General features: G+C 29.4%; 5 protein-coding genes across 5 annotated transcripts; 2 read left to right on the top strand and 3 right to left on the bottom strand.

The window, feature by feature from the left end:
• The first annotated feature begins 68 nt into the window (after positions 1-68).
• Positions 69-1016, top strand: LOC111688323 (mediator of RNA polymerase II transcription subunit 29). Its single transcript, XM_023450809.2, has one exon. It carries the CDS (start codon positions 204-206, stop codon positions 867-869), a length of 666 nt encoding a protein of 221 aa, XP_023306577.2. The 5' UTR covers positions 69-203; the 3' UTR covers positions 870-1016.
• On the bottom strand, positions 922-1854 carry LOC111688324 (E3 SUMO-protein ligase NSE2-like). Its single transcript, XM_023450811.2, has 2 exons — positions 1660-1854; positions 922-1580 (listed from the first exon to the last, which is right to left on the bottom strand). Exons 1-2 carry the CDS (start codon positions 1745-1747, stop codon positions 1033-1035), a joined length of 636 nt encoding a protein of 211 aa, XP_023306579.2. The 5' UTR covers positions 1748-1854; the 3' UTR covers positions 922-1032.
• A 1810-nt stretch (positions 1855-3664) lies between these two features.
• Positions 3665-6772, bottom strand: LOC111688326 (eukaryotic translation initiation factor 3 subunit J). The gene is made up of 6 exons (XM_023450813.2): positions 6726-6772; positions 6370-6452; positions 5479-5598; positions 4446-4734; positions 4233-4369; positions 3665-4153 (listed from the first exon to the last, which is right to left on the bottom strand). The coding sequence occupies exons 1-6, from the start codon at positions 6739-6741 to the stop codon at positions 4085-4087; spliced, it is 714 nt and encodes a 237-aa protein (XP_023306581.2). The 5' UTR covers positions 6742-6772; the 3' UTR covers positions 3665-4084.
• Positions 6773-8234: 1462 nt separating this feature from the next.
• LOC111688325 (armadillo repeat-containing protein 6 homolog) lies at positions 8235-10355 on the top strand. The gene is made up of 5 exons (XM_023450812.2): positions 8235-8628; positions 8727-9506; positions 9566-9706; positions 9766-9915; positions 9983-10355. Exons 1-5 carry the CDS (start codon positions 8512-8514, stop codon positions 10199-10201), a joined length of 1407 nt encoding a protein of 468 aa, XP_023306580.2. The 5' UTR covers positions 8235-8511; the 3' UTR covers positions 10202-10355.
• A 2898-nt stretch (positions 10356-13253) lies between these two features.
• On the bottom strand, positions 13254-17258 carry LOC111690022 (E3 ubiquitin-protein ligase TRAIP). The gene is made up of 9 exons (XM_046954673.1): positions 17029-17258; positions 16739-16954; positions 16593-16662; positions 16337-16527; positions 14287-14379; positions 14155-14212; positions 13891-14079; positions 13611-13826; positions 13254-13540 (listed from the first exon to the last, which is right to left on the bottom strand). Exons 1-9 carry the CDS (start codon positions 17142-17144, stop codon positions 13265-13267), a joined length of 1425 nt encoding a protein of 474 aa, XP_046810629.1. The 5' UTR covers positions 17145-17258; the 3' UTR covers positions 13254-13264.
• Positions 17259-18222: the final 964 nt, after the last annotated feature.

The following is an 18222-nucleotide window of genomic DNA, read 5'->3' as shown; positions in this document are numbered from 1 at the left end:
AAAACCAGATTGTCAAACTCTATATGTAAAAAAATGTGTTGTCAAATATTATACAAAAAAAAAACGTCAGTAGCTTTACCTTTATAAAATACGCATATAAACAATCTGACAAATCTCAATTTTCACATAAAATATATAAACAAAGCAAATTGCGAGTACACAAAAAAATTCCATAAAAAAAAGAAAAAACAACTTTTTCAAATATGAATCCCAACATGAATATGCATGCTATGCCACAGCAACAGATGGGTGGTGTTGGTAATATTCCTGGTGCCGTTGGACCACCAAATCCCATGATGCAACAGGGTGTATCACCATTGATGCAGTCATCGCCACAGCAAGCAGCAGTGGGACAACAAATGGTACCACAACAGCAACAAATGCCGCAGAATCCTCAAGGACAACAGCAGCAGCAACAACAACAACAGCATCCACAACAACCGGAAAAAATTGATAATATATCCAAGGTGAAGAGTCTTTTTATGCCCATGAGAGAGTCACTGTTATTGACGTTTCGTGGTGCAGCTTTTACACTACAGCAAAATAATATGGCAGATAATTTAAAAAGGGACGCCGTCATGAATTCGGCACGTTTCGATAAACATTTAGAGGAATTCTATACGTATTGTGATCAAATTGAGTTGCACTTAAAGACAGCCATGCAATGCATGCAGCAATTGTCCTCGGCACAGCATTATTTGCCCGGAGCCGTAACTGCCCTGAGAACTGAACCCTACATGCAGGATAATCCTGCTGGTCCCATGCCATATCCTACTTTCTTGAATACGGTACGAGTTCACATACAATCGACCAAAGATCTGCGTGATACTTTGATTAGTGCTTCGCAAAATATATCGCAAGCCGATTGATGACAATTAAACATGGATTGAGCTTCTTGGAATATGATAGATAAAAAAAGGATAACAATTCATGGTGTTTATTTAATAAGAATATAAAATATTTATGTGTAACAGTTAAAAAAAAATAAATAATAAAATGAAAAAAATGTCTAGTAAAGTAAATGAAATTGTATTATTCATCATCTTCAGCTTCCTGCATTTTTTGTAGACGTATTTTAAATACATTATCATCGACCAAATGCTGCTGTATGACATACTCCTTATTGAAACATCCCGCTACGGGACATCTTAAACGTTTGTTGATTTTTATGGCTTCCAAAATCGAAGATCTTTCATAATGATGTTTACACAGCGTATTACGTACCGGATTTTGCATACGCTGTTTTGTTAGCGGATCATATACGTTAATCTCACTTTCCATTACGAAATCATCACTTTCGATGCGTGTCGCATTATTACCGGCGGCTGCCTCACTATCTTGTTCCATTGCTTGGGCAATTTGCAGTAATTGCTGCTTGAAATTCTTAAAATCTGAACTTTTCTTTACATCATACTTTTTGGACAAGCGCACATTCAATTGATTTTGATATTCTTTTTCGAAATCTTCAACGTTAGCTTGCTCTTTGGCTACTTCAAGGGCGTCATCCATACGTTTGGCATTTTCTTTAGTTGTTAATAATTTACAAGCCATTTCCAAATAAGTACGAGGATTTTTCCATTCTATTGCGCAAAGGGTGGTGATAAGGTGTTAAAAGCTCTTCTTAATATTTAAAAAAAAAAAAAATTTAAACATATTTACCTTCATCGCCAAATTCTTGAGCTAATTGATAGGTTTCTAACAAACATTGTAGTGCATTGTCCAATTCAGCGTTTAATTGAGCGTTCATAATGATTTGTTATAGAAATTATAAATTTTAATATGTTTTTTGCGCCTTCGGATAAATAATAAACATTTTTTGTATATATTAGTGATCGCAAATTGAACGATAACTTACGATAACTAACTCATATGAAGATGCACTAGGTAGGGTTTTATTATCGATATTAAAATGATCTATTATTTTATTTTTGTCGACAAAAGTCAACTTTTCATAAAACGAGATTAAGCCAAAAGTTTTAAAAAATTGAAAATTGGCAAAATAACATAAATCGATATGAAAATTAGGAACATAACGCAATTTTATATTTTACTTTTTCAAAATTATAAGTTAGAAAGTTATTTAATTACAAATTGCAAAAATTGAACTATTGACATTTGAAAAATAACTTTTTGCAATTTATAGTCTTTCTTCTTTTGTAATATATTAAAAGTAGTTTTATCGATTTCATGAATTCCAAATTTCCGACTTTCGACCTTTTATTTTACTGCAATCGAAAATTTTGTTTAACACTACTCTAATATCAAGTTCACACGGAGCAGTTGAATTACTTAAATCGGCCTGTGAATGTTAATCAACTTGATTTTACGACACATTCGTAATTCTTTTTGATAGTTTATTATTTGTAATTTGTTATTTTGTAATTTTTTGGAATATTTGTGTGTGTATGATACAAAAATACATTTATTACATTATTTTAACAGTATAGGGATCGGTTCCTTACTACTTGCTGTTAGATTAAACTCGGAACAAATTTAGGCAGACTTTAACCGATGTCGAAGTCGACTTTTCGACTTTTTACGTTTTATGAAAAGTCGACTATTCGACTTTTTGCATTTTATGAAAAGTCGACTTTTCGACTTTTTACATTTTATGAAAAGTCGGCTTTTTGCATTTTGTTAAAAGTCGATTTTTCGATTTTTTTCATTTAATTAATAGTCAATTTTTCGACTTTTTCAGAATTTTCGACTTTTTCCGACTATTTTCGACTTTTTCCGACTTTCGACTATATTCGACTTTTTCCGACTTTTTTCGACTTCTTTCGACGTTTTTCGAATATACGACTACGACATTTTTCGACTATTTTCGACTTTTTCCGACTTTTTTCCACTCTTTCCGACTTTTTTCGACTTTTATTTACAAAGTCGACTTTTTTCAAAATAGTCGACTTCGACTTTTTTCGACAAAAAGTCGATTGTTCGATTTCTTTTCGACTTTTTCCGACTATTTTCGACTTTTCTCAACTTTTCGACTATTTTGGAATTTTTCCGACCTTCGACTATATTCGATTTTTTCCGACTTCTTTCGACTTTTTTCGAATATATGACTACGACATTTTACGACTATTCTCGACTTTTTTCGACTTTTTCCGACTTTTATTTACAAAGTCGATTTTTTTCATAGACGATAGTCGAAGTCGACTATTTTGTTCCAAAAAAGTCGACTTCGACTTTTTTCGACAAAAAGTCGATTGTTCGATTATTCGAAAGTCGATTTATAGAACCCTACAAACAACTGATTATAATAAATACCCGATAAAAATTAGAGATGACACACATTCGTAATTCGTACGTAATTCAAACGTACAGCTTGTGTAATTTGCAGCTGAAATTTTGTACTGCGATTCATGTCATTGTGTATGTAATTGGGGGTGAATGATGAATAAGAGAGTGAGATACGAATAATTGCACTGTGTGAACGCGGTAAAATAGAAATGATCATTAAAAAATTATACTAAAATTTTCTCGTTTTACTATTAAATATAGATACATATATTTTTTATACAAAAAAATAAAATAATTCTCATTAAAGTAAATTACAATTTTACTGTTACATAATTATTCAACCTGAATGAAAAAAATAAATCGTTTGTTTTTTTCCTAGTTTAAAATGTACAAATTGTTATTTGTTTGCAATTACAATATATGAAAACTTATAGTTTTAATTTATTTTAGGTTTTTTTTATTAAGAAATATAATATATATGGTATTTCTTGATTAAATAACAAAACAAAAAAAGTGATTGGTTTTTAACATTATTTTGTTAAATTCCTCCGTGTGCTTTATAACATATTTGTCGTTTTCTTTTTTTTTCATTCTTTTCTCTTGTTTTTTTTTATAAAAAAATATACGATGAGGATGAGCTAATAATCACATATTAACATCATTAACAAATTATCAGTTTTTTTATGACGAGAATTTAATAATCGAAAAAAAAGAGCTCAACAAACGAACAAATGAAAGTCTGCAAGACTGTTTTTTAGTTGTTTAAGGATCGAAAAGTAAACGTTACAGGGTTTATGTGACTGATTGATTGGCCGATGTAGTTGACTAAGTGACTGACTATTTACATAAAATCATCGTAATCATCGTAAGTATTATAATCGTTGCCATATTTTTTATAACCATCAATATCCTAAAAGAAAAATAAATACAAATAATTAAACAAATACAAATAATTTATAGTTTAAAAATCACTTTTTTCAGTTACTTACATCACTTTCTTTTTTCAGCGTAACTTTGCCCTTACCCTTGCCGGCAGGTTTCTTGGCATTTTGTTTTTCTAATTTCACTTTTTCGGTGTGTAAATTTTCTACGCTAACTTTTAGTTTTTTCAAATCGGGAAGAGCCACTATAAGAAATTTAAAGAACAGAATATGTTAATATTTTGTTGTGCTGTAAAGTTTTTAGTTTATATTATCACTTACAATGTACACCTATGCTACGTACTAAATCCTCAATAAATTGTGGAAAATGAGGCGATTCTTTATATTGTGCTAATTTCCAACTAAGCGTCGCTCCAAATTCTTTAAATTCTTCTTCAGTTTGAGGATTAAATGCATCTAAACCGCCACCAATATCTTGTACACCAAATGTTTCTAAAGCACTCTTTAAATCAGATTCTTCTTGAATTTTTTGCAGGCGCAATTTTTCAGCTAATTTTTCTTCAGGTGTCATGTTTGCTAAACGCTGAGCTTCAGCTTCTTCGGCCAGTCTCTGTTGGTGGAAGTAAATGTAATAAAAATTAAATAAAATGTCTGATCACAAAGTAATTTATTAAATATTCCCTAGAATAGATATTTTCGATGAAGATAGTAAATCTATCTGTCTATCTATCTATCTATCTATCTATCTATCTATCTATCTATCTATCTATCTATCTATCTATCTATCTATCTATCTATCTATCTATCTATCTATCTATCTATCTATCTATCTATCTATCTATCTATCTATCTATCTATCTATATATCTATCTATCTATCTATCTATCTATCTATCTATCTATCTATCTATCTATCTATCTATCTATCTATCTCTCTATCTATCTATCTATCTATCTATCTATCTATCTATCTATCTATCTATCTATCTATCTATCTATCTATCTATCTATCTATCTATCTATCTATCTATCTATCTATCTATCTATCTATCTATCTATCTATCTATCTATCTATCTATATATCTATCTATCTATCTATCTATCTATCTATCTATCTATCTATCTATCTATCTATCTATCTATCTATCTATCTATCTATCTATCTATCTATCTATCTATCTATCTATCTATCTATCTATCTATCTATCTATCTATCTATCTATCTATCTATCTATCTATCTATCTATCTATCTATCTATCTATCTATCTATCTATCTATCTAAAACGTCTAAATGTTGTGAATTTTAGGTCGAATTACTGCTATTAGTTCATGTTAAAAATCATAAAATATTTACCTCTTGTTCGGCTAGTTTTGATTTCAGTGCTTTGTTAGGTTTCGTTTTAACGGGTGCCTTCGCTTTTGTTTCATGCTTTTCTTCATCCTTCTTTTCTTCCTCCTCGATATCCCAACTGTCCTGTAAATGGAAAGGAATCAAAATAGGTTTGTCACTATTTCAAAGATTTTAATAACATTAATTTAAAACATAATTAACAATTTGCTATCAGACCTATTTTTACTCATGTCGATCAGAGTGATTTCAGCGGAGCGAGCAAAGAGGAAACACATCACTACCCTTATAATAAATTTAATTTCAAATTATGGAATAGGATACTCGATTTTCTGGTGCAATGCCGCGGGTTTTTGGGAATATTGCGTTTTTAGTGAAAAGTCTAGTTTTCACTGAACTAACAAAATGTTAGTGTTTTACAAAATTAAGACAAATATTAGACTGGTATTTTAACACGATGCAAGAACTATCAGGGATTTATTACAAATTCATATTTTTATACTTTTACACAAAAAAAGCTCTTATAGTGTACATTGTTTTAAGAAATACATTAGCATAAACGCATATTATGCTTCATGCTATAATCGAGTAGGGTACAAAAAAAAACTTGTTGAAAACCACTTTCTACAATGATTTGGCTTGAAACAATATGCAAGGCAGGCAAAATGAAGCAATATACATGGGTACTGCATATTTTTATTTAAAACAAAAATATACACATTTACACACATAAACAAGGCGGGCGGGGAGGTAGAGACAATCAACCACACAAAGGCCACGAAAAAAAAATCATACACGTGTCAATTGAAAAAGCAAGTTACTAAATTGATTTATGCATAATTATGTTACCAAATGAAAACATAAAATATTGTTTCAGCAAAACAAATAACCACTTACTTTGACATCTTCATCATCGTCCTCACCAGCCCATTTGTTAATTTTGTCGGGTATAACAACTATAGGCTTGTCAGCAGCACTTTCTAGAAGCATAAGAATAATTTGTTTGTCAAATATTAATACATTTGTTGATTTCATGTTCAATTTCAAGGTTTCATAATGTATTTTCTTAAGAGATATTATTTAAACTTATTCCTTACTATAAATATAACCAGAGATGTCTTATAATTGCCCATAAATATAAAGCACATGGCCAACAGTTTTTTTTTTTTGATAGGGGAAGTGGCCTCTGTATGAAAATTCCTTCGAACTTTTCAAGACTTCAAACAAAAAACATTTTTTTTGCCAACACTTACCCCAATCGTCTTCCATTTTTTTTATTTTTAAACTTTGCAAAACTATTAAGAAATTATATTTTTAAAAAGTTTTATAAATTTTTTGCTAAAATTGCAATTGTTTTGTATAAAAATTGTGTCTTTATTTGGTTAAAAACGGGGTTTTCGTAATTTTTACTAAAAAATGTGACGAATTAATTTTTTTTACTTGAATAATGCACTGAATGAGAGCTTTTATGAAATGCTTCTTCTTTTTGTTGGTTTTTGCTCTCTCTGTCTGTCTGACATTTAAGTAGCAGAGTTGCACTTAGTTTACATTAATAATTAGGGTTTTTGAAAGTAATTTAAATCCACTCTAACTTTTTTTTAGTTTATATAAGTTCAGCTGTTTAATTTTTTATTTTTTCGAAAATTTTAAAAATTACCTAATTATTAATGAATTTTTCGACTTTTTTTGACTTGTATTTATAAATTGGAATTTTCGAAAATATTCACAAAATAATATCGACTAACCGCTTTTTTAATAAAATAATCAACTTCGACTTTTTCCAACAAAAGTTAATAGTTTGAACTAGGGTTCTACAGTTGAAACGAAAAGTCGACTTTTCGACTTTTTTCATTATTTAAAAGTCGACTTTTCGACTTTTCGACATTTTGCATTTTATGAAAAGTCGATTTTTCAAATTTTCGACTTTTTTCATTTAAATAAAAGTCGACTTTTAGACTTTTCGACTATAAGTATTTTATAAATAGTCGACTTTTCCGACTTTTTTCGACTTTTAGATTTTTTTGACTTTTTGACTATTTTACTTCTTTCTACTTTTTTTCCGACAATTTTTTGACTTTTTTCGAGTTTTTCCGACTATTTTAGAGTTTTTGACTTTTTTGCCACTTTTTAAAATTTTTGACTTATTTCTACAATCGATTTTTTCAACTTTTTGACTTTTTACGACTTTTCGACTTTTTTCGACTTTATTCGACTTTTTTCGACTTTATTCGACTTATCGACTTTTATTCACAAAGTCGACTTTTCGACTTTTTTCACAGACGATAGTCGAGTTATCAACTTTTTTGGAACAAAATAGTCGACTTCGAACTAGTCGATTGTTCGATTATTCGAAAGTCGATTTATAGAATCCTAGTTTGAACCGTGCAGTGTTGTTTTTCAAAATTTGTAGCTTTAAAATTTGCAATAAATAGATAACTATTGAAAGTCCATTTATGAAACACTGCAGTGTTGTTTGCAAAAATAATGAACAAATTCTTTTAAGTATTTGCAACTGATAAACGCAAAAAATTATGTTTCAAGCGCTTTTAATTTAGCGACAAAATGCAACACTTTTCAAATAGCAAAAACAATTACGGTAACAAAGCGAATTTATTTAAGATCTTTACAAACGGTTAGCTGAAATGTCAAATTACACTTAAAGCAATAAGTTAATATGTCAAATTCAATACAAAAAAAAATAACAAAGAATTTCTTTAAATACCCCCTAATATCATCTTATTAAATTCGGCTTGTCCGGTAACTTCATTTGTTACTACTGCACAGCTGATAATTATTAAAAGATTAAAATAAATTTGAAAAAATTAACAAAATTTAACAAATGTTATAAAAAAAATTAAAAAAACGTCGGTTAAATATTACAAATACCATTAAACTATCAAAATTTATTAAGCGCAACAAAAAAAAAAAAGTTCTAAAAACTTCAGCTGTTGTTTGCATGTGTGTGTGGGAAGAAGTTGCAACAAATAAAGAAAATTTCTTTGTCTTTTAGAAACTCAAATAGGAAACCTTTGAAATAATATGGCAAAAGTAATTTCACAAGATACATTTGATGATGTTGTTAAAGAAAACATTGTGGAATTTGACATGTCACCCGAGGAAGCCAGACAGGAGACCATCAATCAATTTGAAGCACAAGTAGGTGTTTAAATATACATAAACGAAACGGGCATGGGTGTTCTATTTTATAAGCAAACATAAATGACTCAGATTTAGCTTAAATATTTATTTTTCAGGGCATTAATCTGGCAAACATTATTAAGGATTTAACCATCAATGCTGAATCGGGTAAACCCATTCTTAATGAGTCCATTGACAATCTTAAAGTTTATTTGGACGAAAAATGTGCAGACAAAGAAAAACTTTTGAATTTACTTAAAACAATCGAAGATGAATGTCAAAAATCTCTACCACATCGTGTTTTGGCTGCTAAATATCACGTCAACTGCTTGCTGCTACAAATTTTAGATCAACAGCTTGATTTAGCGGAGAGTAAAAGCAATACGGTTGTTATTGAGGCCACCCTTAAAACATTGAATAGTTTATACAACAAACAGCCCGATATATTTGATGCTACTGCCTTGGCTTTGGCTAAACGTCTACTCGACACTTATGTCGATAACGATCAAGTGGTCTGTTTGTCTTTACAATGGCTTCAGAAATGTTGTGTTATGCACGAAATGAATCGACAAAATATAATTAAAGCCAATATTATAGAACATTTAAAACCATTTGTGAGCAAGGATAAGAGTAGTAAAGTATTGCGTGATGCTTTAACTCTTTGTCGTTATTTGGTTTTAGATGATGATATTCGTGTTGAATTCGGTTGTGCTCATGAGCATGCCCGTCAATTGGCAGCTGAATTTATTGTCGATTTAACAAATCTTCTGGCTGAATTTGAGGAAGTTACTATATTAGCCGATTTGTTATTAACTATTGGTACTTTGGCGGTGCGACAAGAATTTTGTACTACAGTCGATGAAGCAGGTGGTATTAAGTTAGTGTTAGGTGTAATGGTAAGTTAAAATGTATATTTGTATTTAGATAGAAATATATTTAAATTGCTTTCTTATAGGAAAACAATACAAATAATGTGCGTTTAAATCGTGAGGCCCTAAAACTTTTACGTGCGCTTGCCGGTCATGATGCTGTTAAATGTCACATTGTACAACATGGTGTTGCTCCCGTACTAAAAGAGCTATTACATACTCATATGGTAAGTTACAAAAAATACAACTTTCATAACTCGTTACAAAATAAACATAACCTTTTCAGTCTAATGAAAATCTGGTAGTAGCAGCCTTAGCCTGTATTTCCACTTTAACATTACGTGTTAAGGATAATAGTAAAACCCTGTTTGATACGGGAATTTCCGAAAATATTGTGGAAGCTATGCGTTTACATCAAAAGAATAAATTTGTGCAGGTAGTAGAAGACATATACCAAAACGAACATTTTTAGATTATTAAAGTCTTTTGATTTATTTTTCCAGCGCAATGGAGCCTGGGCTATACGTAATATGGTATCACGGTCTCGCGAACAATGTGACACTTGGCTTTCATTTGGTGTTGAGGATGTCTTAAATAGCGCCATTAGCGAACATCCTACCATTTTGCAAGATGTTAAAGCGGCCTTACGTGATTTGGGTTGTAAAGTTGATTTGAAAGAGGAATGGACTGGTACAGCAGAAAAGAAAATTACTAATAATTAAAAGAACACAAAATATTCCCTTTTTTATATTAACAAAAAAAATCTATTAAAAAGACTAACCATAAGCTTAATATATATGTATTTATAAAAATAACGATGTACACGCCCATTTGTGCTCATTTATTATAAAATATATAGTTTAATGGATTTATTAAGCACGAATATTCTTTTTTCCTAACAAATTTTTGTAATCTGGTACATATAACCAGTTTATTTTTGCCAATTCTTTTTTTTTATATGCGGCTCTTTTTTTATACCTAACATTTAGAAATATTTAATAAAATTTGTAATATTTGCAATAAAATAGAAATTTTTTTTTACACTTTGCATCAGAAAATCAACTTTTCATTAAGAAATCAACTTTTTATCTGAAATTCTACTTTTATCCGAAATCAACTTTTCATTAGAAAAACAAGATTTCATCAGAAAAACACCTTTTCAGCTGAAATTTTTATCTGGAAGCAAGTTTTCATCAGAAAATCAACTTTTCATTAGAAGGGCAAGTTTTCATCAGAAAAAAAAATTTCAATAGAAAAGCAACTTTTTATCTGAAAAGCATGTTTTCATCAGAAAAGCATGTTTTCATCAGAAAAGAAACTTTTCATTAGAAAAGCAACTTTTTATCAAAAACAACAATTTTTTATCAGAAAAGCAACTTTTCATCTAAAAAGTAACTTTTCATCTGAAAAGCTAGATTTCATCAGGAAAGCAACTTTTCATCTAAAAAGTAACTTTTCATCAGAAAAGAAAACTTTTCATCTAAAAGGCAACTTTTCATCTAAAAAGCAACTTTTCATCAGAAAAGCAACTTTTCATCAGAAAATTAACTTTTAATCTAAAAAAAAACAACTTTTCATCAGGAAAGCATCCTTTCATCAGGAAAGCCACTTTTCATCAAGAAAGCATCTTTTCATCAGAAAAGCATCTTTTCATCAGAAAAGCAACTTTTTATCAGGAAAGCATTTTTTCATCAGAAAAACTACTCTTCTCCATCAGAAAAACAAGTAGGAAAGTATAGTCGGGCATGGCCGACCATATAATACCCTACACCATAAGTATATTTTTAATATTTTTACTTTTTATAAAATTTTTATTTTTTATAAAGAAAGTTTTATGTTGAATATTACCAATAATTCCAAAATATTTAAGCAATTTATTGATAAAAAACTAAAATTTCTAAATGAGGCTTTATATAGGTCAAATATGGGCCGATCCTCGGTTAATTTGGGAAAAGGATATATTTCTAAATAACAGTTAGTTTTGTTGAGTTTCATTGCGATACAAATGGTTACAAGTCAATTTTAGACGTTTAAGTCATTTTTTGAAGGGGGGTTTGTATGGGGGCTAGGGTCAAATATAGGCCGATCCTTACGAAAATCTGCAGCGTCATTTATACTTATATAAAACTTATTTGTGCCAATTTTTAAAGAGATAGCAGAATTTTTGACGTAATTATGGCATAAAAAGTTCAAATCGGGAGGTACAGTTGTATGGGGGCTAGGTGAAATAATGGACCGATTTCAACCATTTTCAATAGGCTTCGTCCCTGTGCCAAAAAACATGCTTGGTCCAAATTTCATCAAATTATCTTGAAAATTGCGGCCTGTACCTTGCGCACAAGGTTTACATGGACAGCCAGCCAGCCGGACAGACGGACGGACATGTCTTAATCGACTCAAAAAATGATTCTGAATCTGGGTATTGGACCAATATTTTTGTATGTTACAAACATCAGCACAAATTTATAATACCCTCCCCACTATAGTGGTGTAGGGTATAACAAAATTTCAATAGAAAAGCAACTTTTTTATCTGAAATGAAAGTTTTCATCAGATAACAACTTTTCATCTAAAAAGCAACTTTTCATCAGGGAAACAACTTTTCATCAGAAAAGCAACATTTCATCTGAAAAGCAACATTTCATATGAAAAGTTACTTTTCATCAGAAAAGTAACTTTTTATCAAAAAAGCATCTTTTTATCAGAAAAGCAACTTTTCATCATAAAAGCAACTTTTCATCAGAAATGCTACTTTCCACCAGAAAAGCAACTAAAAGCAACATTTCATCTAAAAAGCAACATTTCATCAGAAAGACAACTTTTCATCTATAAAGCAACTTTTCATTTGTAAGCAACTTTTCATCTGAAAACAACTTGTCATCATAAAAGCAACTTTTCATCTAAAAGCAACATTTCATCAGAAAGCTAAATTTCATCAGAAGGACAACTTTTCTTCAGAAAAGCAACTTTTCATCAAAAAAGCAACTTTTCATCAGAAAAGCAACTTTTCATCTAAAAAGCAACATTTCATCAGAAAGACTGCTTTTTATTTAAAAAGCAACTTTTCATCATAAAAGCAACTTTTCGTCAAAAAAGTAACTTTTCGTCAAAAAAGCAACTATTCGTCAAAAAAGCAACTTTTCATCAGGAAAGTAAATTTTTATAAGAAAAGAAAATTTGCATTAGAAAAGCAAATTTTCATTAGAAAAGCAACTTTTTGCCTCAATAGCTACTTTCACAACAAAAGCAACTTTCACAACAAAAGCAACTTTTCAACAGAAAGTTTCATTTCATCAAAAAATGCATACATGTTTCGACTATAAAATTAAAACTAAACTTTAGATGAAATGTACAAAATTTATTTTATTTATAAATTTAAATTAAAATGGAATTTTATGAAATGAAACTAATATCATCAAATTTATAAATGATTAACAAACAATATAATTATGTTTTAATTAATGTGCAATTAAGCATTTAAGTAAATTTCTTTACCATTTCATATATTTTTTTGTTATTGTACAGGCACAGATTTTCTATTACACTATTAAACAGATAAGGACGATGAAAGAAAGAAAGAACATAATAATAAATTAAATTTGCATTAAGGAAATTTAAGGAAATAAATGACATACATGTATATATAATAAACATAAAAATAATTTATTAAACTTCACTAACTTTTTAACTAAGATTTATATTCAGTTCTTTTTTAAACAAAAAAACTTAGGGATTGACTAAAAGGGAAGGGGAAATAAGGAAGTTTTTTTATTCTCACTACAAAATCACTTGGTTAATTTGAAATTACGCAAACCACCAGACTTCAGACGACTATGTATACTTGAGGTAGGAGCAGATTTTGCTTTTAATTCAGTTTGTTCTTTTGTTTCACTAACCACTTGACAATCATCATCAGAATTGAGTTTACTTTCAAAAGGATCCACACGTTCAGAGCCACCAAAACCATTAAATACAAAATTAGGAGCTAAAGGTTTCATAGTGGAGCCAGAAGAGCCTGAACTGGCTGCCAAATCTAAGCGCGGCTTTTTTAATATCGAATACTGTAAATAATTTAAAAGTAATTTTTAAACAAATTTTTTTAATATTATTTTTTTTTTGAATGTTATTTACCTTTTGACTTAAATCACTTCTTGTTTTGCGTATCGCTCCTAAGGCTGGTTTTGTGGGTGAAATTTTCAATACTGTTAACTTATTACCCATGGGTTTGGTATTATTGCTAATACGATTTTCATGATTTTTCATTAATAAAGGTGGCAGGAGTACACTACAGGATTTTATATTCAAATAAGGTGATGATGATTCCTCAATTTTTTTAATATTATCTTTCTAAATTTGTTAAAAAAAAGTTAAATAAAAATTTTTACAATATTTATTTTAATGAGTAACTTACAATTGTGGGTGATATAGTTAAACGTTTCTCTTCTTTAATTTTTACAACTGGTGGTGACATTATTTCTATACTATTATTGCAAGCAGTATTTAAACCAATACTACCATTAAGGGATTTTTCAGCATCATAGTTATTGTTATTATTGTTATTGTTGTTGCACTTTTTAATGGTGGCCTCTAAAACTTTGATCTATAATAATTACAAGAAATATTGACATTTGTTTAAACTTTTTTTTTATAGTTTTATTGATTTTATTATAAATACCTTTTCTAATAATTGATAATTTTCACTTTCTAACTGGGATATTCTTTCTTCTTGTTTTCTGTAATTAAGGTATTTGATTAAATACTTGTTCTATGAGTTATGGAATTTTCTAGTTATTTTTTTAAAACTTACTTTCTTTGATCGATTTCTTTGCGCAAATCATTTTGTACGACTTTTAAAACACCACGCATATCAGCTTTTTTGGTTTCACACACTCTTAATTCTCTGCAAAAGACAAAAATATTTTATCTTTTAAAATAAACTCATTTAAAAGTCTTTAGATTTGCACAAGAAGAGAATCATTTCATAAAAAATTTAACTTTCAAACAAATATTCGGAAGAAAATCAACTTTTCAACGCAAAAGCAACTTTTCAAAAAAGAGAAGCCAATTTTATTAGGAAAGCAACTTTTCATCAGAAAAGTAAATTATCAACAGAAAAGTGAATTTTTATCAGAAAAGCAACTTTTTATCGGAAGAGCAACTTTTCATCAGAAGAGCAACTTTTCATCACAAACGCGACTTTTGATCATAAAAACACAACATTTCACTACAAAAGCAACTTCTTAATAGAAAAGCAACTTTTCATCACAAAAGCAACTCTTCATCAGAAAAGCAACTTTTCATCTCCAAAACAACTTTTTATCAGAAAAGCAACATTTCATCAGAAAAGCAACTTGTCATCAGATAAGCAACTTTTCATCATCTAAAAAGCAACTTTTTATCAGAAAAGCAACATTTCATCAAAAAAGCAACTTTTCATCAGAAAAGCAACTTTTCATCAGAAAAGCAACTTTTCATCAGATAAGCAACTTTTCATCAGAAAAGCAACTTTTCATCAGAAAAGCAATTTTTTATCACAAAAGCAACTTTTCCTCACAAAAGCAACTTTTCATCCCAAAAGCAACTTTTCATCACAAAAGCAACTTTTCATCACAAAAGCAACTTTTTATCAGAAAAGCAACTTTTCATCAGAAAAGCAACTTTTCATCAGAAAAGCTACTTTTCATCAGAAAAGCAACTCTTCATCAGAAAAACAACTTTTCATCAGAAAAGCAACTTTTCATCAGAAAAGCAACTTTTCATCAGAAAAGCAACTTTACATCAGAAAATCAACTTTTCATCAGAAAAGCAATTTTACGTCAGAAAATCAACTTTTCATAACAAAAGCAACTTTTCATCACAAAAGCAACTTTTCATCAGAAAAGCAACTTTTCATCAGAAAAGCAACTTTTCATCAGAAAAGCAACTTTTCATCAGAAAAAGGCAACATTTCACTACAAAAGCAACTTCTCAATAGAAAAGCAACTTTTCATCACAAAAGCCACTTCTTATCACCGAAGCAACTTTTCCTCACAAAAGCAACTTTTCCTCACAAATGCAACTTTGCCTCACAAAAGCAACTTTTCCTCACAAATGCAACTTTTCCTCACAAAAGCAACTTTTCATCAGAAAAACAACTTTTTATCAGAAAAGCAACTTTTCATCAGAAAAGCAAATTTTCATCATAAAAAAGCAACATTTCACTATAAAAGCAACTTCTCAATAGAAAAACAACTTTTCAACAGAAAAGCAACTTTTTTTAGAAAATATACTTTTCATTAGAAGCTAAGCAATTTTTCATTATAAAAGCAACATTTCAACAGGAAAAGCAACTTTTCATTACAAAAACAAAATTTTTATAACAAAAGCCACTTTTCATCAGATATACAATTTTTCATTAGAAAAGCTACATTTCACTAGGTAAGCAACTTTTCATCATAAGCAATATTACAACACAAATTCAACTGTTTAGCAGAAAGAACTTTTCATCACCAATCCAACTTTGCATCAGAAAATCAATTTTTTCTAGAACTTTTCACCAGAAAGGTTGCCTTTTAACAGAAAACATCTTTTTACTAGAAAAGAAACTTTTCATCAGAATGTTTTCCCAGAAAAGCAATTTTTCTCAAGAAAAAAAAGCTTTTCACAAAAAAAAAAAAAAAACAACATTTCCCTTAATAAACATCATTTCACTTAGAACATCTACTTATCACTAAAAAAAGCAACTTTTCACAAGACAATCTACCTTTCGCTAGGAATGAACATTTTCACAAGAAACACTTTATACCAGAAAATAACTTTTCTCTCGAAAGAAATAACTTTTTACAAGAAAATCAATTTTGATACGTAAACCACTTTACCTTTTTAAAGTCGCCACCCAAACGGATAAAATTTTCGGATCACTTTCATTCTGCAGCATTTTCTCAGCATCACTCATGGTTGATGTTAATAATGTATTAATACCTTCCATGGCATCTATTTGAAGTTTTAAATTTTTATTTTCTTTACGTAGATTATCCATGGCTTTAACTTGAGATTCCAACATTTTTGTCTAAAAATAAAGAAATAATTATTAAAGTTTTTATTTTTTTAAAGAAAATTCTAAAGAAAATTTACCTTTTCAGCATAGTTAAGTATAAGAAAACTTTTGCTTTGTAAATCCTTTTCTAGACCAGCTATGGTTTTCCTAAGAGGATAAAGAAGAAATAAATAATTCAAGAATTTTTGGTTACAATTTTAGACAGATTAACTTAAAAACTTACATGCATTTCTTTTGTGTCTCTTTGGAGTCTTTTATTTGGTTTGCAGACTTTTGTAATTCCTTTTCTTTAACCTTCAACTGTAGCTGAACATTATCCAACTGTTCCTGCAGTGAACCAACATCAATGCGACTAACATCTAGATTAGCTAAATTAAAGTAAACTCTTATAATATTACGATCGGTACATTTATTACGACACTGGGGGCAAGTTTTCGATCTAAGCCGCAAAGAAAGAAACAAACAAATAATAAACAATTATAAAAAAAAATTATAAATAAAACAAAAACATACCTTTGCAGCCATTGACTTAGGCAAGCTATATGAAACATGTGTCCACAACTGGTGACATGTACATCATCCGATGCAGTAAATAGTTCGGCACAAATCACACAATTTAAATTTAACATTTTTTTCTCACTCTCTCCTTTAAAACATAGAACAAATTTATTACAAAAACTTAAATAATTAAGGAAAAATTAGCGCAATTTTAAAGAATAGCTAAGAAGTTGTGAATGTTGAGTTTTTTCTCTTATTTCTTTAGTTACACACTTTCTAGTTTGTTTTGGTTTTTTGCCGCCAATATTTTTTTTGCTGTCAGTTGTTGTGTTGATTAAACACAGCTAAATACAAGTGTCATATGTTCAGGTTGTTGTCTTGACTAAATTTTTCTGCAGGGTTGTATCGATATGTGTATACAGCAAGTGAACGTTATAAAACAGTTATAAACAAATTTTGAAACCTGGAAAACTCTATTTGTAGGCTGTAATATATACTGAAATCGGCTACAATTAAGGCTCCTAAATTTTAGTTCTTTTTCTTTTTAATATTCTCTAATTTGGTAGAATTTACTCCATGGAAGTACTGAAGAAGAACTAAAGAAGTTATGATTTTAACACAGGACTGTCATAGGAGGGAGGATTCTTTTTATTTGATTTTAAATTATTGATATTATCAGGATTTGAAATTGTAGTATAATACATAGAATACAACTAATTTGACATAAATAATATTAACATAAATAAATTACACGCATTTATCAATTAACTCCAAAATAAAAAGGGCTTCAATTCAAAAAATTTCAGTACAAAAAATATACCTTTAATTTTAAACAATTTTTTTTCGCTTTTTTAGACGTCAATAAACAGCACTTCCAGAGAAGGTATAAAATAATCACTTAGTGCTACTTTTAAAGTGGTGATAAATGTTATTCTTTTATAAGAACTTCGTTTTATTTTTTTCTAGGTTAGAGCTGGTTTTTGAGTTTACAATTAACTGTCAATTAATAATCAGTTTAGTAAATCTAAAAATAATTGTAATCTGATGTTTTTAAGTACAAGAATAAACTTTGTAGTGTTGCCATACAAAACAATAGAAAATGCCACTGTTTGTTATCAAAACGATGCATGTTTTATAAAAAGGAAGAAGACAATTGTATATTAGGGTTCTATAAATCGACTTTCGAATAATCGAACAATCGACTTTTTG

This window comes from Lucilia cuprina, chromosome 6 (genome assembly GCF_022045245.1).
Source record: "Lucilia cuprina isolate Lc7/37 chromosome 6, ASM2204524v1, whole genome shotgun sequence".
Lineage (NCBI taxonomy): Eukaryota > Metazoa > Arthropoda > Insecta > Diptera > Calliphoridae > Lucilia > Lucilia cuprina.
Note: the sequence above shows the minus strand (reverse complement) of the source record. Positions and strands in the feature narration are given on the sequence as shown.

Bases quoted from the DNA above. Each gene is read 5' to 3' on its own strand.
- LOC111688326 (XM_023450813.2), bottom strand. The intron at 5,599-6,369 runs GTAAGTGGTTAT...TTCCATTTACAG, and splicing joins ACGATGATGAAGATGTCAAA to GACAGTTGGGATATCGAGGA. The intron at 4,370-4,445 runs GTAAGTGATAAT...AATTTCTTATAG, and splicing joins ACGTAGCATAGGTGTACATT to TGGCTCTTCCCGATTTGAAA.
- LOC111688325 (XM_023450812.2), top strand. From the start codon at position 8,512: ATGGCAAAAGTAATTTCACAAGATACATTTGATGATGTTGTTAAAGAA. The intron at 9,707-9,765 runs GTAAGTTACAAA...TAACCTTTTCAG, and splicing joins AGCTATTACATACTCATATG to TCTAATGAAAATCTGGTAGT. The intron at 9,916-9,982 runs GTAGTAGAAGAC...TTATTTTTCCAG, and splicing joins AAAAGAATAAATTTGTGCAG to CGCAATGGAGCCTGGGCTAT.
- LOC111688323 (XM_023450809.2), top strand. From the start codon at position 204: ATGAATCCCAACATGAATATGCATGCTATGCCACAGCAACAGATGGGT.
- LOC111690022 (XM_046954673.1), bottom strand. From the start codon at position 17,144: ATGTTAAATTTAAATTGTGTGATTTGTGCCGAACTATTTACTGCATCG. The intron at 14,380-16,336 runs GTAAAGTGGTTT...TGTCTTTTGCAG, and splicing joins TGGGTGGCGACTTTAAAAAG to AGAATTAAGAGTGTGTGAAA. The intron at 14,080-14,154 runs GTATTTATAATA...TAATTATTATAG, and splicing joins ATTATCAATTATTAGAAAAG to ATCAAAGTTTTAGAGGCCAC.
- LOC111688324 (XM_023450811.2), bottom strand. From the start codon at position 1,747: ATGAACGCTCAATTAAACGCTGAATTGGACAATGCACTACAATGTTTG. The intron at 1,581-1,659 runs GTAAATATGTTT...TTTGCGCAATAG, and splicing joins TCAAGAATTTGGCGATGAAG to AATGGAAAAATCCTCGTACT.